This window comes from Elephantulus edwardii, unplaced genomic scaffold (genome assembly GCF_000299155.1).
Source record: "Elephantulus edwardii isolate Elephantulus edwardi_28Jun2011 unplaced genomic scaffold, EleEdw1.0 scaffold00055, whole genome shotgun sequence".
Taxonomy (NCBI): Eukaryota; Metazoa; Chordata; class Mammalia; order Macroscelidea; family Macroscelididae; genus Elephantulus; species Elephantulus edwardii.
In genome coordinates this window covers 670,608-694,510 of record NW_006399805.1, presented here as the reverse complement: position 1 = coordinate 694,510, position 23,903 = coordinate 670,608, and the positions used below count along the sequence as shown (strand labels likewise).

At 47.2% G+C, this 23,903-nt stretch overlaps 1 protein-coding gene across 1 annotated transcript in view; it reads right to left on the bottom strand.

The window, feature by feature from the left end:
* The window catches only part of CPA5 (carboxypeptidase A5), a 34,109-nt gene extending 10,841 nt beyond the window's left edge, over window positions 1-23,268 (bottom strand). The window contains exons 1-8 of the mRNA XM_006887196.1: window positions 23,180-23,268; window positions 21,013-21,094; window positions 18,261-18,395; window positions 5,758-5,856; window positions 4,079-4,180; window positions 1,342-1,443; window positions 897-1,007; window positions 527-617 (exon numbers count right to left, since the gene is read on the bottom strand). Coding sequence (XP_006887258.1) covers window positions 527-617; window positions 897-1,007; window positions 1,342-1,443; window positions 4,079-4,180; window positions 5,758-5,856; window positions 18,261-18,395; window positions 21,013-21,094; window positions 23,180-23,268 — 811 coding nt within the window. The remainder of the gene's footprint in view (window positions 1-526; window positions 618-896; window positions 1,008-1,341; window positions 1,444-4,078; window positions 4,181-5,757; window positions 5,857-18,260; window positions 18,396-21,012; window positions 21,095-23,179) is intronic.
* Between the last annotated feature and the right edge of the window lie 635 nt (window positions 23,269-23,903).

Genomic DNA, 23,903 nt, shown 5'->3' with positions numbered 1-23,903 from the left:
TGACTCTATTGTAAACAACAACAACAACAACAAATTATATTTTAAAATTCTATTTTACTTCATAAATAATAATAACAAAATATTTAAATTAATTTTAATAAATATACAGTTAAAGAAAAAGCAAGAAATGTATTCTCTAAAAGGAAGAACTCAAGACATTTGGAGGTCCACTCTGGGTTTGATCAGTCAGCAAGGCTGCCCTGCACCCCTGTAAGCCTCTCCCTAACACATGATATGATTATGAAGTTAGTCCCATCCCAGGAGCTGGAGATGCCTTTATAGGTCTCACGTGATGACGCAGCTTATACACATATTGAACCCACATGTGCAATCTCTCGCCCACGCCACAGCCACTCCAGATCCCATACTGACCTGTGCCTGCCATTACTCACTCCTCTTAGCTCACTGCCCCGGGGCCTCCCAAGTTATAAATCAATATCACTTGACTGTGGGGGGCGGGGAACCCAACAAGGACCAACAATCTTTCCTCACCAGCCTTGTCCCCAGGGCTGGAGGATTGCCATACCTCCGAACCCTGTCTTCCAATTCCTGTTGAGATCCACTCCGATGCAGGAGATTCCAGGTCTGACAGACTTGTTCTTCCGCCACAAGCGGTTCTGGGGAAACCCAAGTGGAAAGACTTCATTAACTGAGCACGCCCAGTAAGGATGTCAGCCCTCCCTGACATCCCTGCCTGCAGAGGGGCCAGTGGGCAGAACATGCTGGGACGGGAGGAGGGCTCCCATGGGGACTGGGACCAAGACTGTTGACTAGACCTTTTCGGGTCCAGTTGGAATCTGGGGAGTGGCCTGAACTCAGGAACGTGCCTCAATGACCTTTCCTCCCTCCCCAGAAGCACACACCACCCCCAAGACCACTGCCCTCAGAGCTCTCACCATGCTGTGGGTGTACGCAAACCCATCAGGGTTGGTGACAACTTCGATGAAGATGTCCATGTCCTTCAGTGTGTCTGTCAGGACGTCATCTTTGCCGTATACACTGACAATCTAGGAATGGAAGGGTGGATGCAGAGAGAGATTCAGTAGGCCATCTGGACAGCTAGTGGCTGTAGGAAGGGGGATAATCAAGCCACCAAGGACATCTTTCAAATAAAATCAAAGACTAGGATTTCCAATGTTCTATCTAAAACCAGGAGATAGATACATGGCCGTGGGCAATGAGAGGCCAGAGCACCTGGCGGCTGTTGTAAAAGGAGATGAACACAGTGCACCCTGAGTTTCAAGGCATCAAATACTAAATTTCAAGTAGCTGGGTAACTACCCCCTGGCCCTGGCTCCAGCCCCCATCTCAGGGGCCCCCCGGCTGCAGGTCCGTGCTGACCTCCTTGGCAATCCAGATGCTGGTGGCATGGGTGATCCACTCCCGGGAGTGAATCCCACTGTCAATCCAGATGGCTGGACGCTGAAAACCGCCAGTGCTAAACTGGGAGAAAGAAGTAGACACCAAACAGTAGGTCGTGTCACTGAAACAGTCCCTGCTGAGATGGTGGTGCTCTCAAGAGCAATCCAGCTCAAAGCACTGACCTCGGGCTAATGTTCTCAGACTGCTTGGGCATCCAAATCACGTGGGCTTACTAAACTATAGGAAGGGGTCAGCAGGCAGGATGCCTGGGGCTCTGCAGCGGTGTCACTACTGTCTTAACACATGGTGCCATCCCCCCAAAACACCCCAGGCTGCCTCCCATATCAGACCAAACAGAATCCTCAGGAGTCATTCCTTTTCAATCACAGATTGTGGTTGTTGTTCATTGTCCTCGAGTTGGAATCAACTCATAGCTGACCCTCCAGTGGGTTTTCAGAGGCTGTGACTCACAAGGGCAGAGACTGCCCATCTTTCTCCCCAGGAGCAGCTCATGGATTTGACCCTACTGCCTTTGGGTTGGCAGGACAACTCTTTACCCACTAAGCTACCAAACCTCCCTTAATCATACAATAATATGCAACAAACATAATTGTAAATTGCTTAAATGTAATAGTTCTTAGACTATGTGATAAATATAGTTGTAAATTAGATATAATATTTTAGATCTAAAATTTATAGATACATAGCTTAGATATAATATTTCTTAGATTACCTGAATACCAAGAACACGATTGTTCTGTAAAATCTTTTTAGATTGAATTACTTTGTTAGTTACAAGATTAGTAACTGAGCAGAAGCCTTTTTTCGTTTTCTCCTTCTTTTCCTTTAATGACTCCTACATTCTCAAAAATGTTACCAATCAAGGATCACAAATACTAGTTCCGACACGCTGTAGGTAAAACATCAGAACACTTGGCAGGGTCAGTAATGATATCGACACCAGCAGCAACAAAGCCAACAGTGTGAACTTGCAGAACCTGCAGCTGGAGCGTCATTGTAACTGGAACTGATGGCAGCGCCGGTCAGAGCACATCAGAGAAAGTTCAAAAGTAAATCCGCATAGAGACTTAGCCTTCTTACGTCTACTGATACGTGTAAAGAAGCTCTGGTGGCCGAGTGGCAAGAAGCCGAGTTGCAGTCCTGAAGGCATGCAGTTCGAGGCCACCAGCTGCTCCACAGGAGAAGGTGGGCAATCTCTTCCCTGCCTCTGAAAGCCCATCGGAGGGTCAGCTATGAGTCGGTTCTGACTCTATTGTAAACAACAACAACAACAACAAAATGGGCTTTCAAAAAAAAAAGATCTTTGTTTACCAATGTTCACAGCAGCATTATTCACCATTGCAAGAACATGGAAACAGCCCAAATGTCTAACCACAACTGAATGGATTGAGAAATCATGGTACACTGACACAATGGAATACTACACAGCACTCAAGAGCAATGATTTTGTAAATTATTACCCAACTTGGGAAGGTCTGGAGAGCATTATGCGGAGTGAACTAACTCAGTCCCACAAGAATAAATATTGTATAAAAACCATTATTGTAGAATGAGTATAAGGATTCAGGATAGGTGGGAGAGGGTGGAAGCAGAGGGATGAGGACGTGCAGGAGGAGGGGGAAATTAATCATAGGGTTGTACAATTTGATGGGGGCAGGGTGAGGGGAAATCGAAAGAATTTGTTCTTGAAAACAATGTATTCTAATTTTGTAAATAAACTAGTAGAAAATTTTGAAAATACAGAAAAAAGATGTTTCTGTTGTTAGAACTAGCTACAGGGATATTTTTGTCAAAAATAATACATTTCTGCAAAAACACTGCCTAGGAATGTTGTATGCAATCATTCTGGTGCCACCTTCTGTGGTGTCACACTGGACACTGCAGTCTGCACTCCCATAATCCCCTAGTGACACCACTGATGTGCTAACTAGCTGACTAGCTCTGGGTGATGCTGCTGATGCATGTGGTCCATGGACCACACTTTTCAGATGCCCGCCCTTCAAGAGAGGATGCACAGCCTTTAGGGGAAATGGATGCAGGGACAGGGGATTCAATCAAGCCAGGTGAGATCATGTGACATTAGGGAGTGTCCGCCAGGGCATTCCTGAGGGTAGCAAGGCAGTTCTTTCCTAGAAAAATGCTGCCAAATGCCAGGCTGGTCACACTCCTGAGTGCCTTTTGTACCCATGTTCAGAATGTTTCAGGCGTAGGCACACAGGGCCCACGTCGGCTTATTCTACCTTCTCATGGCCAAGGGCACTGCAGTAGCCAAGTTTGCCCAAACTCTGCTTCCTGCAGCCCCATAGACTCAGGCCTGTGGGGATGTCTGAACCAGACAGCCTTCATCATTTGGACATGAGACCTCCAAGTATGTCTCTTCCCATTTAACAGATGAGGCAACCAAGACAACTGGAAGAAGGCTGACTAACCCACACTCACACCCAAGTCCAGGGTGATGACTGCCACTCTGCAGCTCCCACTCCCTAGCAACCCTCCCACCTACTTCCTGGCCAAGCACATGCCAGGGCACCTATCCGCACCTTCAATGGAGGGTGGAGCCCTGCACACCACAGCCCAAAACCATCTTAGGTCACCTTAGGGCAGAGGGACACAATCCTCCATCCTCCCACAGCCCTCCCAGCCTCTTAGCTCAGTCTTACAAAGGAAGGTCTATTGGTTCACACCATGTTTTTACCTTCAGGATAGGAATGGAGCGGTTTTCAAAGCTTTGGCCAATGTAGATCTTTGAAACAATATTTGAATGTTCTGTTACAAAGCTATCAATCCAGCTGTATATCTAAAAGGAACAAAGGTTAGCACACTGTAGGTTAAGCAGGGAAAGGGTGAACCTCAGGACTTTTCAGAATATTCTCTTCCTCCCTTGCTGCCCATTACTTTCCCACCACCCTCCTGGAGGTACAAAAGAGCCCAGATCAAGAAAACTAACACTAAGGAAGCCTTCCAGGCCTAAGAACTATGAAAGGAGACACACTTGCAGTCTATGTTTTACATCCTGTACAGGACTAAGCTTTTGCCTGGGGAAACAGCATATCCTGCACCTACTCCAATCCCCAGGTCTACCTGCATTGTTCCTTCCACTTAGACCTCTTCACTCTTGCTTCCATTCCCTGGGATCATTCAACCCATTTATCACAGCTCAAAGACCTGGTGTGCCACTTTTGGTCTCATTGTACCTTTTATATTTGAGGCCCCTTGAGGGCAGGGTCTAAATTTTATTTCTCTTTTGCATCAATAAACTGTGATCGTCATCTTAATTTATTCCCTTGCTCTTTCAATTAGCAAATATATGAAAGAAAATGGATGCTCGAACACAGAACTTGTGAAGTGATGGTGATAATGACAGAGTCCACAGGATCAATTGTGCCATGTCATTTATCACATGAAACAGTTTCTGTGCACATCCCTGGGCCCGCCTTGCATAGACGCCTCTGTAACTAAGTCACAATCCGTGCTGCCTGCCCCAGCTGTCTGTAACTGAGATCATGGATTTTCTCCATATGAAGTCAACGTTGTTTTCTTCTGCAAACATGGCTCTCCAGGATGCCTGGCTTCCTGCCCCTTCCACCCTCTAGAATCCACAGCTGGGGTCACTTAACACAGGGCTGATTGTGGAGAGGACAGGACCCTGGGTTCCTAGCCAGAGGGGTGGACAAGAAAGCAGCTTCCTGTCTCCCCATGCTGGCCAGTGAGAGGCCCCCGCCTCGGGCTTCTGCCATAGACCCCTTACTCTCTCCTCTGAATCCAGCCTTGCTTCCCCACCTTCCTATGATGATAGCTTGAATGGCGGTGTCTCTGCCTGAAATCCTGGGCTCTGAAACTCTTTGAGACTGACTTTTAACAGAATTATTGTCTTTGAATTATGGTTTTAGAGAAAAGTATTGACTATCCCATGGACTGCCAAGAGTATAAACAAATCTATCTTGAAGGAAGTACAACCTGAATGCTCCTTAGAGGTAAGGATGATGAAACTTCATTTCTGCTTCTCTGGATATATATCCAGGAGAAAACAATCCTTGGAGAGAGACATGGTGCTAGGAAAGGGAGAAGGTCAGCAAAAGACAAGAAGACCTTCAGTGAGATGGACTGACCAGTCACTACCACAATGAACTTGAGCACAACAGAGACCATGAAGGTGATACAGAATAAGGCAGGATTCAGATCTGTTGCTCATAGTATTGTTAAGAGTTATAGTTGCCTCGATGGTGCCTACCAACAATAACAAACTAACAAATACGCACTTAATATCTACTCCAAATATCAGTCACAGTCTCCTGTAGAACCTCTGAGTCCTTCACTAGTCTCTGCCCAAGTCTGAAGACCCTAAGAAATCCAGCACTTGGCCGGCAGACATACCTCCTCCAGGGTGTGGTAAGAAGAGTAACTGAAGCCACTGATGCTGCGCTCCAGCCGGCGGGACTTCACCATGGCTTCTCGCTCCTCGTCCAGCAGCACCTGGGAGACAGACGCACGTCGTGGGAGGGAAGGGCAGGGCTGCCCAGTATATGTCCTGGGACTAGAGAACGAGCCGCTGTGACCATGAGTTGGACATCGGAAGGAACAGCTGGGTTACTGGAGTGTGGAAAGCTGGGTTCCAAGTCTCCTTCCACCACTAACAATTGTGCAACTCTGACTCCAGTCACCTCAGTTTGAAAACAGGGATGATGCTTGCCTTGTCCAACCCAATGGTTATGTGACAAGTTTTGGAAAGATGTTGCTGGCCAACCATCAGCACCGCATTTGTCTTCTATAAATACTCCATCAAGTCAGAGCCCAAGCTGACCCTGACAACTGGTACCCAAGCCATCTGGAAAGCCAGGTATGGACAAAGCCAATCCAAATCATTATTAATGTACCGAGAGTCCTTGACCTATCATGTTAACTCTCTCCTAAACACAAATATAGATGGACTGAATGCAAGGTCCTGAGCTTCCGTTTGGAGAAGGCAGTCTTCTGTTTCAAGGTAGTACTCCCTATTGACCATAGGGGGGGCATTAAACTTCTTGGACCTCCTACATGGTCCTGGTTCATCTCTCCCAGCTTGAACCAAAGTAAAGTGGGCAGGCATCATTAAACTCATATGCTTACATTGGTACCCAGGGCTTAAGGCAGCCAGGATGAAGTATTGACTGCCCGACATAGGGAGGGCCACAGAGGATGCTGGGAATGTGGGAATCTCAAACCAAATTGCCACTTGTTTACAATTCTGAGTCACAATTTAAACCCTGATCATGTTGATGCCTCTGAATTGTGGTGTTGGAGAAGAGTATTGAATATCCCATAGAACTGTCAAGAGAATAGACAAGTCTATACTGGAGAAAGTGCAAGAGGATGCTCCTTGGAGGCGACGAGTGTTAAATTCCATCTTACATACTTTGGGCATATTGTTAGCAGGGGCCTGTCCTTGGAGAAGGACATCTTGCTTGGAAAAGAAGAGGGTCAGTGTAAGAGAAGAAGACCCACAAGGTAGTGGTGACTGTAACAATTGGCTCAAGTGTGTTGTAGATCGAGAGGATGGCACGGGATAGGGCTAAGGTTCAGACCCATTGTATTGTGTTGACTTGATGGCACGTAACAACAGCAACATGTCTTACTTTTCTCCAGAGCTTTTTAGGAGCTCTGGTTAGTCTATAGTGAGCTGTACTGCAATCCCAAAGACAACGTCTTTCTAGGTGTTCTAACCCACCAGCGGCTTTACAGGAGAAAAATGAACAATCTCCTCTCATGTTCAGAGACCCAGTAGAGGATCAGCTATCTGTCGGCTCCAAGTCAACGGCAATGAGTTTTGAAGTTACCCTTGTGTCCCATTTGGTCTAGTCAGATGAGTATATTATAGGGCAAGAATGAACACTTCCAATTCCAGAGATTCCGCAGATCAGAGAGGCAAAGGGACTCAAAGGCAAAGCTAACACGTGTCACAGGTGAGACAGGAACCTTGGTATCTAGTTTCTAGCTTTGAGTTTTTCAAGGCCAGCTAGCAAAATGAAAAGCTAACAATAAAGACTGTATCTGTGTCTATGTTTTCCTCTCGATTTCTTCGGTAAAGAAAGAGCAGTAGCCGGTAAAGGGCACCCTGATTGGTAAAGTAGAGAAATGAAAATGAGAGAAATCTTCCAAGAGCAGATGGACGCCCACAACAATGGACTCAAACACAGCAGGACAGGGCAATGCCTTGGTATGTTACGCATGAGTATGTATGCATTGAATCTGAACTCACACAACTAACAAACCAACAAGAATAACACGTCTATATATGCATACCAGGGATCTCTGGTGGCCTGGTAGTAAGAAGCTGCACTGTAATTCCAAAGGCACGCAGTTTGAATCCACCAGATGCTCTATGGGACAAGGATGAGGAAACTCTTCCTGTGCAATTTACCATCTCTGAAAACTCGCTAGAGGGTGAGCGGTGGGTCATCTCTGATTCAGTGGCACAAAACAACAACGTATGTACACACACAGAGAAAGCAAGTGTGCAAAAATATTAAAGCTGGCTGAAAATCCCGTGGCATTATTCCTGCAATTAAAAAGTTATTGTTTTTTAGTTTTTACTTTTTTACTGTGATTTGAGTACAAGTTAGCAAAGCATACTGGTTTTTCATTCTGCCATTCATATGTATTTTGTTTTGTAACAAAATATTCACCAGAATAGCAAAGCTTCCAAGTCAAACAGAGGGATCCTTCAACAAAAGGGACATGCTTCTTTCCTGAGAGTGTAGGTTTGATAGGAATTCCCTAATCAGCCATTGGCTATCTAACGAGGGGGTATTAGGACATGAACACGGAGTCAGTAGCTGATTTACTCACTTTCATTGAAGTAGTTGTTGGTGTGATGATTGTAAGGAAGGAAAATAAACCCCACACTACACGATTGCTGCCATTTTTAGAAGCAGGGGGAACAATGACAAAGCAAGTAAGCTCAACAATAGGAAAGAAAGACACTAAGTTGTCAAAAAAGAAGAAAGAAGTAAGATCCAGATGTTGGCAGTGACTGGTAGGGACAGAAGGACTGTGCTTTTGAGCACCTTTCCCCTTTATTTTTACTCTTTTTTTGGGCAATCTATTTTTACTATTTTGAAAAGTAAGAACTTTTAAAATTAGGATTTGCATAAATGAATAAAGATTGAGTCTACAACTGTAGAAAGTATAGGAAAAGTTTAGACACAGACAGAAATGGTTATCGGTAGTGACCAGAGGTGGACTGAGACAGGAAGGGGAGAGAATTGTAGATCATGTAACTGTGTGACAGACACATAGTGAGTGGGGTGAAGTGAAAGGTGGTACTGGAGGGATGATCAATCAGCACAGAATGACTGAAGACAGGGAAGACGTGGAGATCCAATCAGCAACTATTCACACACACACACAGAGAGATAGAGAGACAGAGAGAAAGACGAAACAGAGAGAGACAGTGAAAGAGACACAGAGAGAGAAACAGAAAGAAAGAGAGAGAAAGACAGAGAGAGACAAAGACAGACAGACAGCAACTTCCCAGGGATAAAGCTCAGAAGGCAGAAAGGGGTAAGAAAGAAGGCTAAGTGGAGACAGGAAACTCAGGGTGGGACTGAGAAGAGTGCTGCTTGCTATTTGGAGATTGTAATCAACGCCACAAACATATCTATACATTGTTGAATGGAAAATTCTATTTGATATGTAAACTTTCACTCAAATTACAATTTTAAAATATTGGGGTGGTTTTTTGTTTTGTTTTCTTTAAGAAAAAGAACATTTAGAGGGGGAAAAACCTAGAGAGAGCTAAATTGAAACATTACGGTATTCTCAAATACCAGAAAGGCCCCACCTGCTCCAGACAAGGCCACTACCGTGAACCAGTCACTTGCTTGCCACCCTCAAGCTCACAGATTTTAAAATAAACCTGAAAAAAAGCTTTTTTTTCTGACATAAAACCTTCTACGATTCCACCCCACAAAAATTTCCCTAGGAGATAGGTCTTGGGGCTCATTTTTAATTTTAAGTGCCAGCTGCACCCCAGGCCGTGGTAACTGCAATGTGTTCCAGCTAATAAGGCAGGGTAGGGGACGTTTACACCAGGCAAGGCCAGGCCTGTCCATCCAGCTGGATGTGGCTGGAGAGGCCCCTGCTTCTTTGGCACACGCACTATTCTGTGAAGCCCCAAAAAAAAGGAACTTCCTTCCAGGAAATCAGCCAGAATCTCCACTGCCCACCATGACCGATATGTGTCCGTCACTGTGGGACAAGCCGGGGTGACCAGCTGTGGGAAGCAGCTCCAGAAGCCCAGAGCAGCCTGAGTGGGAAACACTTGGAGTTGGTGGGCCTGGTCTCAGGCTACATCCTCACAGGAGTGTGGTTGAAAAGACTGAGTGGCTTCTAATATCCTAGAGTCTGATAGTAAAACTCTGGTGGCCCAGTGGTAAGGAACAGCACTGCCAACCCAAAGGCTTGTGGTTCAAATCCTCCAGCTGCCCTGTAGGAGAAAGATGGGCACTCTCCTCCCATGTAATTTAGTCTCTGACAGTCAGATGGAGGTTCAGCTGGGAGTGAATTAGAACTCAACAGCACACAACAACAATTGCCACTGAGTCAATGTCCGCTCATGAGATGCTCCAGCAGGTTACCAAGGCTCTGAGTCTCTACAGGATTTTCATCTGTCTTCTATGGAGCGCCTGCTGGATTTGAACCACCAACCTTTCAGTTAGCAGCCCAACAGGTATCACACTCCATCACCAGGGCTCCTAGGAGGTACAAATGGTTAGCATGTTCTGTCATTAACAAAATAGTTGGCACTCAGCAATTCCACTACTGGGAATATACCCTAAAAAAACCAGAACTGCCACCCAAGCAGATACATGCACACCTGTGTTTATTGCTGCTTTGTTCACAGTAGCAAAGAGTTGGAAACAACTTAAGTGCCCATCAACAAATGAATGGATAGAGAAGCTGTGGTGTATTGACACAATGGAATATTATGTAGCATTGAAAAACAAGGAACTCATGAAATATTATACAAAATGGGTGGGTTACCATGGAGGACATTATGCTGAGTGAAATATCTCAGTCACAAAAAGACAAATACTGCACAATGCCACTATTATAGAACAGGACTGATATGGGGGTTGGGGAAAATTAAGAAAAGAAAGGATAAATAATGTACACAGCATTGAAACCAAAAAAGGAGAGAACTGTATAAAAAAATATATGTTTTTAGGTATTATTGGCATGACAAGAGTCCAGAAAAAGAGACACATTGTAAAGTGGTTGGGGAAAGTGGACCGTAGCGGACCGTATAACAATGAAAAACTTTACAAAAAAAAAGTGAAGTGGGAGGGGGAACAGGGAAGAAAATATGCAACCATGAATGAATGGAAATCCAGGTTCTTGATAAACTTTCATTAAAATCTTAAAAAAAAAAAAGAAAGCCCAAAATAATTGGCAATTCTAATTCTGCCAGAGGCACCTTAATAGGAACACCTGCTGATTTACTTTCAAAAAAACAGCCATTGAAAACCCTGCGGAGTCCCTGAGATACCCCGTAAACCTTAAGCTAAAAGTATTCCCTAGAATCTTCTCAAAACCAAACAGTAGTTTAACTAGTAGAGAATGGGCTGCCAAGAGCACCAGGAAGAGCAACCAGAGAGCATCTTAGAGGCAAAGGTGGTGAGACTGTGCCTCACACACTGTGGGCATGCTGTTAGGAGGGAAAAGACATCATGCTGAGGAAGGTGAAGGGTCAGAGGACGAGAGGAAGAGCCTCAACAAGATGAAATGACACCGTGGCTGGAAGAACAGGCTGCTGTGAGTCGTAGTCAGTGCAACACCTAACTACACAACAGTACAGAAGGCCAGCCTGGAGCATTCTGCTCTTTTAAGATCTACAAGGGGTCAGATTAGCGAAACAACTCAAAAGGCATGTGAGAAACCCAGGAGGCGGTTGGTTCTGTTAAAAGAGGAGGAAAAACTCAGAAAGGAAGGGGGAGAGTGACTGCACAGCTGAAGAAACGTCATCGGTGTGACATGGAGGAACTGGTGAACCCTGCTGTGTCTGTGCTGAACAATAACAGAAGAAAGAAGCAACTCTGTGGAGCTCACGTTGGCCTCACGCACGTAAGGTGGCTATGAGTTGGAGTCAAATCAACAGTTACTGGTTTGGGTTGGGGATCCAGGCAGTGGGTGAAGGTGGGGAACAGTGAGGCGAAATTGAAGAACAAAGACCAGAGAGACCCGCTCTTCCCACACAGCCAGGATGCCCAGCTCCAGGCAGCAAATGGGAAGCAGACACCTACTTGTGAACAGCTTCCCAGCACCCTTGTGAGGACACCCTCTCACAAGCAGGCCTCCCTGCTCAGCCCTCACAGGCCCCGCCAATCCAGAACACTGAGGCCTGAGGACTGCACGGATGGCTCTCCCTTCACGGCGCCCAGGGAGGGGGCTGAGAGAGCTGAGGAATGCAGACCCCATCACTGGCTCCCTCTGGAATGCCTAATCACAGCCTGTCAGGCTTTTGAGGAGAAAGAAAACACAACTCCAGAGTAAGCCATTTGCCTTCCTGGAAGCCAGATCTCGACAGGAAAAGCCATAACTGGGTGTGAATGAATTTATGGCGGGCTGAGGATAGAGCCAAGAGGTGCTAACCAAAGAACAGCATTCTTGGGTGGGGAGTGGGGTGAGGGAGTGGAGGAGGTGCAGGGCCCTGGAAAGGTGATGGTGCCTGGAGGAGTTGCTCTCTCATGAGCTGAGTAGCTGCAGATGTGACATGGGAAGGCGGGTGGTATTGGCTCTGGGACGACAGCGGGCACCTCTCTGGGTACATCACTGTCCTCTTCTTCCAGAAAGAGCCTTCACAATAGCAAGTTATCTGGCTGGTGGACAGTCCAACTTGCCTTCAAGTGGCTACAGAGCTGATGCTGCTAGAATGACCGCCTCTGTCTAATCATCAGGAGAGAGAAGAAGGTGTTGACCGCCATGTGCCTGGAGGAGGGGCTGGAGGAACATCCAAAGACAAGCTGGGAAATAGGAAGAGAGAATGCAGACCAACAGTGAGGGAGGTCAAAAAAATCAGGAGGGGTCCAAAGACAAGCTGGAAATTAGGAAAAGACTGTGCAGACGAGCAGTGAGGGAGGTAAAAAAACCCAGGAGGGGTAACCTCCCTAAAGCCAAGTGAGGCGACACTTTCAGAGAAGAGAGAGGGGCCGGTGGTCACTTACAAGAAAGTCAGTGAGATCCCAAGCTCGTAAGAACCTCGCCATTACCCAAGTCATCCCATCAAAGAGAACAGACATTTTCTTTGCAGACTATGTCAGGCCAGTTGGTCTTGGGAATCTAAGATGCAACTACAGGTCTCTTTCCATCTAGAGTAAAGAGGAGTGAAGAAACTCAGGCATGTGGGAACAACTGGTCCAAAGGACAAAAGACCACCTGAATCTAGGCCCCCACAACCTTGAGACCAGAAGATATACCGGGCACCCACAACCAACTGCTCCAAGAAAGGTTACATTGTAAGGCCCTGGATAGAGTAGGAGAAAAAAAGGTGGAACAAAACCCCATATCATAAAAAACGAATAAGCTTACTGGGCCGATAGAGGCTGGCTCATAGAACACAATGTCCCTATATATGCACACCCATGTTTATCACAGCTTTGTTCACAATAGCAAGGAGTTGGAAACAACGTAAGTGCCCATCAACAAATGAATGGATAGAGAAGCTGTGGTATATTCACACAATGGAATACTATGCTGCATTGAAAAACAAGGAACTCATACAATGTTATTCAAAATGAATGACCGTGCAGGACATTATGCGGGTGAAATATCTCAATCACAAAAGGACAAATACTGCACAGTGTCACTGTTGTGAAACAGGATTGACAGTGGGATTGGGGAGAGACTGAGAAAGATGGGGTAAATAATGTATACTGCATTGAAACAGATGAGGGAGAGAACTGTTTAAAAGGGATATGTGATTAGGTATTTTTGTCATGACAGGAGTCCAGAATGAAGGCTGCATAGTGGAGCGGACCTGGAGACAGGGATTGTAAAACAATGTAAGAATTTTTCTTTTACTTTTCAAAGAGAAGAATGTACTGGGGTGGGAGGTGTGGGCAGGGAGAAAAGTGCAATAATGAATAAATGGAAATCCTAAGTCTCTGTACATTTTCATTGAAATTAATAATAATTTTAAAAAATTTAAAAAAAAAAACCAGCAACAGCCAAACTATGTCCCTAGTCATCGGTCAGGTGCAGAACTGTAACTTATTCCCTTGGCTCCATTTTCAATGAAACAATAGACAGTTCTGTAAGAACAACAGTACTAGGGAGACAAAACACCTTACGACAATCAACCACTGGAGATGAAAAGGGTAGCAGTTGCTCAAAGACAAAGTTCAGCCCTTAGGAAAGGTTAGATTAGGGAAAGGGGCAGACAGAAATGGGAGACATAAAGAGCAAGAGGGGGAGAGAAATAACATTGACTGCTTCATACAATCACTGGCGTGCTGAATGGTGTGAAAGAGAATATGTATGAACTGTTGAGTGGAAAAAGGATCTGCTCTGTAAACTCAATTCATAATAGAGAGTGAGAAAGAAAGTTGGTGGGCGTAGAGTGTGGCTGTGCAGGGTACGTTTGGGACATTGTCAAAGGCAGCTTTAACAGAAAAGGACCAAACCCTCATGGAAGTAGAGAGGGGTTGGAGGTAGAAACGGTGGGTCCTTGCTCCCAGGGGTTCTGCTTTCTAGGGGACCAGGGAAACAAAGAAATAGCTGCATGGGTCTAAGGACCTCAGATGGGATTTTCTTTTCTTTTTTTTTTTCCTTGTTATTAATTTTAATGAAAGTTTAGAGAGACTTTGGATTTCCATTCACTCACTGTTGCACTTTTAGACGGGATTTATTATTTTATTTTTTTTTTAAGAAAGAAGGACATGGCTCTCGGCTGGGTGCTGCTGTGTCAGCACACAGGAGCCCAGGTTCGAACTCAAAATAAACTTTGTTAATTCGGCTAAAAAAAAAAAAAAGAAAGAAAGAAAGACATATTTGTATGCTGGTAGGGCCGCCCTGTAATGAGGGGTAAATTGGTGAAGCAGTATTTACACTAACTTGCGTGTCTCTCTAGCTGGTCGGAGCTTGGGTGATTTTTGTTTTCTTCTCTGAGCTTTTCCCTGTTTTCCAAATTATCTTGCATGAATATTTATTAATTTTGTAATCAGAAAAAAGCCATTAAAATCCACAGAGCTGATTGCTCAAGTGAAGCTTCTCCATGGTGACTCATCCCAGGGGGAGGGGAAAGCCCCACAAACTGAAGGGCTGAGAAGAATGGGGAGGAAAGAAAAATTAAATGCAAATAGCACTCACTCGGAATCAGATAATTTCTTGCCTGGCCCACTGCAATTTCCTCGCAACCCTTCTGCCTGTCAGTCTCGGCTTGGCCCTGTCCCCACCTCCACACTGAAAGATGTGCACCAGCCATCAGAGGGGGGTCTTTCGTAAATGCGAATCTAGTCTTGCCAAACCCCTCCCATGGTTCCCCACGATTCTCAGGGCTCAGGGTGAAGCCCAAAGCCTTCTGCAGGGCAGATGCCCTTTTGATCTGGTGGGGTGTTGGCTCCAAGCAGGCCCCTCCTGGATGCACCATAATTAGGGCCTTCTCGACCCAGCGAGCAGCCAGAAGGGAGAAGGAGGCAGGGCGACCGGCCTCTTGTCTCTGCTCCCATAGCAACCTGCCCGCTCCTCCGCAGCTTCGCCATTGTCATCTCGGCCTTGCTCCTCCGCGTCTCCACCCCCTTGGTATTCCCACTGCCCTGGAGTCAGGGCCAGGTTTGCTATCTTTCTATTTCCAGCACCTGGCCTGGTCCCTACGTGAGCCCTGGTGGCACAGTGAGTAAGCAGCTCAGCTGTTAACTAAAAGGACCCCCCTGCCCCAAGCAGCTGCTGCAGGGGGATAAACGTGAGGCAGTCCCTGTGAACACTTAGAGGCTTGAAAATCTCCCAGGGCAGCTCAGTGGCCAGAGTCACCAGGAGTCAGAATATGCGTGATGGCACACGTTGTTTTATTGGCCTATCCCTGGCACACAGTAAACACTGCATCACGCTGATACCAACTCAAAGCAACCCTCTGTCAGGTTTCAAAGACTAACTGTTTTCAAGTGGAGACTTATCATCCATCTGGTGGATTCGAACTGCTAACTTCCAGTTAGCAGTCCAATGCACAAAGTGCTGTGCCATCAGAGCGCCTTTGGCATGTGATAGGTTGGTAGAAATAAAGACATTCATCTTTGTCTGGTCCCCTCTGAACGCTTCTTTCCTCAAAAGTCTTTCCTGCCTCTGACAGAGGTAAAAACCAGCCTCCAGCTCTGCCACGCTCTGCCCGACCGCCTGGCCGTCCTCTCCCTCCATCTCCACCTTCCTTTGAGTCTCACCTCCTTTCAGTATTTCTTAAGCCCTGAAGAAGGGACAGACCTACTACCTGTCAGTTTGTCGCACTTGCATGTTGCCATGATGTTGGCAGCTGGGGGAGTGGGGGTGAGTTTCAGTGGACCTTCCAGACTAAGGTGGACTGGGAAGGAGGGTCCTGTGAGATACACCTCAAAGAAGCCCAGGAAAACATGCTGGGTGGCAACAGACCAGGGCCCAGGCGAGTGCCGGAAGGGGAGTCCTCTACCCTGGGAACTCAATCTCTACTCAACTCACAGCCATCGAGTCAGAATTGACTCACAGCTGACGCTCCACTGGGTTTCCAAGGCTGTAAATCAAGGGAGATGACTTATTTTCCTCCTCCCCAGAAGAAGGCACTCAAAACACAGTGGCCCAGAGCATGCTGGGGGAATTTGAAGATGGCCCAGCGCTGGACAGAGCTTCATTCTGCTGTATGTGAGATTCCCATGAGTTGGCACTAAGAGTGAAAGGTAGGTGCTGGGATACAAAGATGGGTCTGGACATGATATTGACTTTGAGGGGCAGAGTGAGGGGGTCAAGTAGCAGAGGTGGCTTCCCATCCTGAATCCTAGGATCCCTCCAGTAGGTGAGGGCTCTCATCCAAGGAGACAAGGTGCCAAATACCAGAGCTTGGGAGGCTCCGAAATCGAGGTGAAGCCAGCTACATACACAGGAAATTAAACCCTCAGCCTGGATGCCTGATCCCAGCTCCCTAGAGACCCTTTTCCAAGTTCTGGACAAGCCAGCTCCCAGTCCATCAGCCTACCCAGCAGCGCCCACTAAGCCGAAAACTGATCTAGGGTGTCTGCATGACAGTGTGAGCCTAAATCATTGCAGACACAGTCTGTGGCTGGTGAGAATCCTGCCTGGCCGCTTTGGGCCCAGAGTCCAGGGCATCTGAGGAAGGAGAAGAAGAGGCCGGAGAGTGTGGGTAGGTGGGAAGAGTAGGGCAGCAGGAGTACAGACTGACAGATGACCACTTCTGGAGGATCCAAGGGGGGGGGGGTCTCAGAAGAGACCTGGGGAAGTGCCAACTTCAAAATACAGGTGTGGGTGACAAATGAGAAAGAAATTCTGGGGCTTGTGATTGTGTGTGTGTGTGTGTGTGTGTGTGTGTGTGTGTGTGTGCGCGCATGCGCGCGCGCGCACGCATGGAGCTACACACACACCCTAGCCCTACAAATTGCTCCAGAACCAGATGTGCCTGGGGGTGGGGTGCCCGCCTGGGAAAGGAAGGAAAGCCCTCTGAAGTGTTGATCCCCTTGGCATGTGATGTCAAATGTGCCAGCTGTCAGCTGGAGCCTCTTCTGTTCCCACACTCAGACCCACAGGAACTCTGCTCCCATTCGGCACATGATGGGAGCGAATCGATGCGGATAGGACTTCACGGGTCCTCAGCTGTCAACAGGCCTGGGGCCAGGGAGGGGTACCCCAGCCGGGGACGTAGCCCAGGAGCTGCTAAAGGAACCACCTTTCTCAGGATCTTGATCCTTGGGGAGTCCGGTTAGCACACTGCTTAGAGCATGTATCTGCCAGCCAAAAAGCTCAGTGGTTCAAACCTGCCAGCTGCTCTGCCGAAGAACGATGTGACAGTGACGGCTTTGGAGACCCTGTGGGCCGGGCTGCTGTGAGTTCTGAGGGCCACTCTGAGGCAGAATGGGCGCAATGGCAGGGAATGGCTGGACTAGTCCTTGACAGAGAACACTGAAGCAGAGGTCTTCATACTCAAGAGAGAAGAGCTGTGTGTGGGGGGGGAGACCGGGGCTGCCAGGATGAGGGCTCCCTGAGGCCTATCCTCCTCGCCCCAGGCTGGTCCGAGGGGTCAGCAGGCCCCTTCACTTTCCAAGCTCCCTCTTCTGACAGAATGTGCCTGGTTTTAGATGGAAAGTTTCAAGGGAGATGGGGGTGGGAGGGAGGAAAATACAGAAAGCCCCAAGAGCTTCCTTGACAGTGCCCCTCAAACGCAAACCATACTTGACGTCATCAAGTCCCCTCCACTCTGCAGGACACAGGAGAACCGCCCCATGGGCTCTCCAGGGCTGGGATCTTTGTGGAAGCAGACTGCTCATCTTTCCCATGTAGAGGGGCTGTTGAACTCGAACCACCAACCTTCCGGTTAGTGGTCAAGCACTTTAACTATTACACCATATGAAAGAAAGAATCTGAGCTGTCATTCATGCTCTGTTCCCTCTCCTTTCTCTCCTGGGTCACTGGCTACAAATGTCATAAGAGGGCCTGCACGGCCACCACTATCTCACCTTGTGGTCACCACCCCGTGACGGACATTCTCTGAGAAGCAAACGGCTCAGGGTCATTCCAGGCCTTCTCACACAGACACAGATGGCAATCCAGGGCAGGGACTTCCACCCCACCAGTGCTGAGTGGCCCCTCTGTGTGTTGGGTTCAATGAAATGCCGAGGCTGAGACACCACGCCAGCACCGGGGGGACCTACCTGGATGTCCTTGATCATGATGCTGTAGTGGAGGCCATGAGTGTCCAGGTACGCCTTAATGTCTTTCAGCTCTGAGAAAGGAACTCTCATGTCCACAGGGAGGCTGGGTCTGGCTGGCCCACGCCAGAAGTCCACCTTGGCCACAGAGAAAGAAAACAGTGTTTCACTGCATGTTCTCACCACAGTCCTACAGGCCTCCCTGAGAGGCAGACACCTCCTCCTTCTATCCAGATGGAGGGCCCAGCTCCACAAGAAACCCTAAGTTAGAGATGTTGTTGTTGAGAACCATCAAGTTGGACCAACCTCTAGCTGACCCTCCAGCAGGTTTTCAGAGGCAGTTAATCTCAGGGGAGGAGACTTCCCATCCTTCTCCCATGGAGCAGCTGATGGATTCACACTATGTGCCTTTGCAGTGCAGCTTTTCACTACTAGGCCACCAGAGCTTAAGTTAGAGTTGTTGTTGATTGCTGTCGAGTTGAGCATGACTCATAGAGACCCTATGAACAAAAGGTCTGAAGCCTTTCTTTAACTATTGTCATTTATCAAGTTCATATCTTGCTTCCAATAAGTTAGAGTGTTGTTGTTGTTGTTGTTGATTGCCATTGAGTCAAGCGCGACTCATAGTGACCCTATGAACAAAAGACCTAATGTCTTCCATGACTATTGTCATTTCTCCAAGTTCATAGAGTTTCCAAAGGCATGTGGTTTAGGAAGTGGATGCCACTCCTGCTTCCAAACTTGTTTTACAACTGGGAGCTCCACTTAAACACTGTCCACGTTGGGAAACCATTCTGGTATTTAATACCAATACACAAGGTTCAGCATCACAGCAACCCAGGTTACTTCTTACTGCATATTGACAAAGAATGATGTACAAAGTGGAAGAGTATTCCTCCAAATATAGCAGCACTACTTTAATTTAGCAGCGGTTAAGTGTCATAAAGTCAAATACAAATGAGAGTAAGCTTTGCACAAAAGACCCGAACTCTCTTCTATAACTAACATCATTTCTGTACAGACTCTGTTCTGTAACTACCATCATTTCTGTAACATCATTCTGGTAGAGTAGACAGATCAAAACCAAGAGAAAAATCCCAAGTCTCCACTTTTCTGGGTCTACCTTCCGGCACTTGTGTCTCTCAGCATCCCTCACACACTGAAACTTCGCTAGCATCTCAAGAAGATCCCTGAGAACATCCTAAAGGTGGGCCCCATAGGACGTGACCAAGCACAAGCTGTCTGTTTGGAGAGGGAGACTTGATTGCTAGAGAAGAAGATGCTTGATGCTACACATCTCCTTCAATTTGTAAAATGGAGCAAATTATGGCAGACAGACCTTGGAGACAGGGTGGGTTCAGTTCCAGGCCAACCAAAATGAAACCAATACCTCAAAAGATTGAGGCACATGAATTGCTTGGTTTACCAGCATGCATAAAGCGTATTTTATTTTTTTTTTTAGAATAAGCCAGAAATCAACAAACATTTTAATAAATTGGAAAATATGATAAACATTTTAAAATCCAGAAAAATTAAATTACTTGTTTATTTATTCCCTGAAATAGTTCTATAATACTATTTTGCCTGTACGTTTTTATCATTGCCAGTTGGAATAAGTAAATCTATCACATCACATACAGAGGTATCCACTAATCATGGTACAGTTGGCTAACGCTAGGGACACATTGGTTAAGTGCTTGACTCTGACCAGAATACTGGAGATTCGAACCTACCAGCCGCTCCGAGGGAAAGAGCTGCGGCGGTCTGTTTCTTGAGAGAGTAAGTACAGCCTTGGAAACCCTATGCTGTGTTTGTTGTTGTTGCTGCATAAAGCTTGTGTTGAAAGTCTGCTGTAGTCTACTGAGTATGCAATACTGAGTGTATGATGAGAAAGTTTGAAACCTTGTGAGATTTGCCCACATGTGACCCAGAGACGCAAAGTGAGCCCACCCTGTTGGAGAATTGGCACAGACAGACTTGGTCAACACAGGGTTGCCGCAGACTTTCTCTTTATAAATTATGTAGTATCTGTGGCTTCCAGGAAAGTGGGGTGCAATAAAGCAATGTGTGCTTGTGTAACGAAGGGGTGATGAGCCTTTGTCAAGGGAGACGCATGTACAAGTAAGGAATGGGGCCTGGGCCCAGTCCAGAAACCTATGGGCGCTTCAACAGCCCTTAAAGAATAGCCCTCTGTTAGGGAGCTCTGGTGGCCCAGCAGCAAGAAGCTGTAATGCAATCCCAGAGGTATGTGGTTTGAATCCAGCAGATGCTCTGCTGGAGAAGGAGGAGCAATCTCCTCCTGTACTAGTCAGATCCAATTTGACGGTACACACACAAAAAAATAATACTTTTTTTTTTTTAAAGCCCTCTGTTATAGTGATTATGAAGCCATGCAGAGAATAAATGTCCCCAGTGGAAATAAGTGTTCAGGCTGAGAGGAACAAGCTTGAGAGACCAGTGTGCCAAATAAGCCACTGCAATAGGGAAAGAGATGTAGGTCCCGTGTGCATCATGGTTTCCCACCTTAGACGCGTGGACCGCCCATGTGATTTGGGACAATTCCAGCCTCAGTGGCACAGCCACCAGGACAAAAGGGAAAGGTCAAAGGGACCTCAGCCAGACCATCCCCGAGCCTTCTGTGTCGCTCTTCCCAGCCTTTTCCTGAGGAGGGTCCCACAGAACTATAATCTATGGTAGAGACTTCAAGTTTGGGGTGGGGGTGGAAGGGTGTGTGCCCAGGCTCCAGCCTCCTCACCTTCTGGGGCTTTATGATGTCCAGATTCCTGAGAAGTGACAGCTGCTCCTCATCTTTGGCCAGGACTCGAAGGACCTGGTCGCTGGGAAGACAAGGGCAGAGGATGCTGCTGAGGAAAGGATTCTGGAAGGTGTGTCACAAGGTAAAGGCAGAGCGGAGGGGGACCAGTACGCAGGCTGAGGGAGCCCTGCGGCCAAAGTGGGTGAAGGGCTGACCCGAAGGACTGGGCTCTGAGCTGCACACAAGTCTTCAGTCTGGGGCCAGTTCCTCCCCAGTCGCAACAGCAGACCACCAAGCCTGCCAGTGCTACCAGCCAGCCTAGAGCCCAGACAGGGCAAGGAGGGAAAGGAGGAATGAAGGGAAGGAATCGACCCAGGGGGCTTGGAGACCACCAGTGATGGCAGGTCCTCTTCAATTAAGGTCCCCAGGTCTGTTCAGACCCCTTCTACCTTCTCCCAGAGCTTGAGGTGATTGAAGGGAGATGAGATGCCCCCGCCCCCTCATGCCCAGTGTGTATACAGTGAGCCCTAGGGCCGGAGGTCTGAGAACTGGTGCTCTGCCACCTCAGACAGTGACTCTATCCTGCAAGGTCTTTTATAATCTGAGAATTCACGTCCTTAAAGGACCTGTTGTTGTCATGTACTGTCAAGACGGAACCGACCCATAACTGACCCTCAAGCAGGCTTTCAGAGACAGTAAATCACACTAGAGGAAACTGTATTTCTCCCACAGAGCAGATGGTGGATTTGAACTACATATGAGTTGGCAGAAAAACTCCTTAACAGTGCAACAATGAATGAATGGAAATCCAAAATCTCTGTAAATGTTCATTGAAATTCATTTAAAAAATGTAAATGAAAATAAAATTTAAAAAAGGAGTAACACATTTTAAAAAAAACCAACAAAAAACTCCTTAACACTGAGCTACCAGAGTTCGCTTAAAGGAACTAATACTAGCAAAATACCAGTAGTTGCTGCAAGTCACAGAAGTCTGGTGGCATGGTGCATAATGTACCACATTGCTAACCAAAAGATCAGCAGTTCAAATCCACCAGTTACTCCGTGTGATGAAGATGAGCAGTCTCCTCCCTTAAAGATTTAAACCTCAGAAATCCAAGGGAAAGTGGCTAGAGGTCAGAATCAACAGGGGGTCTGTTGTTATTCCATGAGGCCCTGGGGCGTACAAAAAGCTCTAGTGGCTAACTAAAAGGTCAACTGTTCGAGACCATCAGAAAATATGGCCGTCTGCTGCCATGAAGACTGACATCATTAGAAACCTCATGGGCAGTTCCCCTGTCTTATGGTCTACAGAACCCTGTTCTACAGGATTGCTATGAACCAGAACCAGCTCGATGGGAGTGGATGAACCTGGGTGGTTAATGCACTTGGCTGCTAGACAAAGGGTTGGGAGTTCAAGTACACCCAATGGTGCCTCAGGAAAAAAAAAAAGCCATTCGGTTTCCATAAAGTTTATAACATCCAAAACCGAGTGTCTGAAAGCCAGTGGGACACAGTCCCCTCTGACATACGTGGGCAGCTGGGAGTAGGATTCAATAGCATCTGGTCTTTGTTCTTAAAAGGAGAAAATGCTAGTCCTTATGTCATTTAAACAAAGAAATGCCACCTGGCTTTTGAGGGAGATGGGTATACCAACTTTTATTTTTCTTTTTTGTTATTCTCTTTTTTCTTTTATTCTTGTTTATTTACAAAATTTGAATACAATGTTTTTCACAAAAGATCCTTCCCATTTCCTTCATCTCAATCACCTATCAGATTGTGCAACTCTGTGATTAACACTTTACCCCTCTTCCTCACCCCTCTATTTCCACCCTCCCCCCACCTGGGAGCCTCATGCTCATTCTACAATAATGGTTTTATACAGGATTTGTCCTGTGGGAACCAACTTCTCTAAGGTTCTGAGGAGAGCTGTGATCCTTTCTCCCAGAAGAATGTGATGCCCACCATGTTGTACACGTGATTTCAGGGGATTCCCGGAGCCAGAAAGTTCCCTCAAGGATCCCAGAGCCTCAGAGCGGGAAACTGTGACATGAGGGGTGGGTTGGGGGGGCACCACGGTTCTGACTCCCTCGGCCTGGTCCAGGAGGCAGGATAGCCAGTTCCCCATGGGACACACTGGGCCTTCTCCCACAGTGAGGTGGCCACTCACCCTGTGAAGTTCATTTGGCCTGAAGCTGTCGTCAGAATCCAGGTGCAAATCAGGAGCAGTCTGTGCACAGGGGGCCCCTTGGGGTCCATCACTTCTCTGAGGGTGCCCCGTATGCCTCACAGACACCCCTCAGGCATAGACATGGCTCTGGATCAGGACAGCGAGGTACCTAAAGGCCAGTGGTCCAGCCTAAGAGGAGATGTTAGGGTCTCTCTGGGGCCACTCACCAGGCCCTTGAAGAACTAAGGACACCCCATTCTGCCTCTAGACAAGTCTCCTGGGCAAGGGGGAAGAAGGAAGAGAAACCAGGCCCTTTGTTTCGCTTCTCTCCTGGAGGTTCACTGGGCCACCTCAAGTCTGTCTCCACAGACAGGCAAGAGACACTACGGTCCCATCCCGGCCTCCCTCCTCTGTCAAGCCCTGTCTTAGGCTCTCCTGCTCCCTACCACCCACTCACACTTTCCCTGGGCCCCATCATTCTCACACACAATAGAGCGGTCACCATGGAGAGAGTGCTGGCTTTGAGACAGAAAACCACGACACTCCTCTCTTGTCTAAAAGACCCGGGCTCATCCCCCTCACCACTCCAAATCTGAGTTTACCCATCAGTAAAATGGGCTGAGTAGCACCTTCCCTCCTCACCTCACAGTGGTTTGAGGGAGATAAGAGACAAGACAAGCTGAGTGAGCGGCCTGGCGGATTGTTCCAGCATGCCCACGGAATC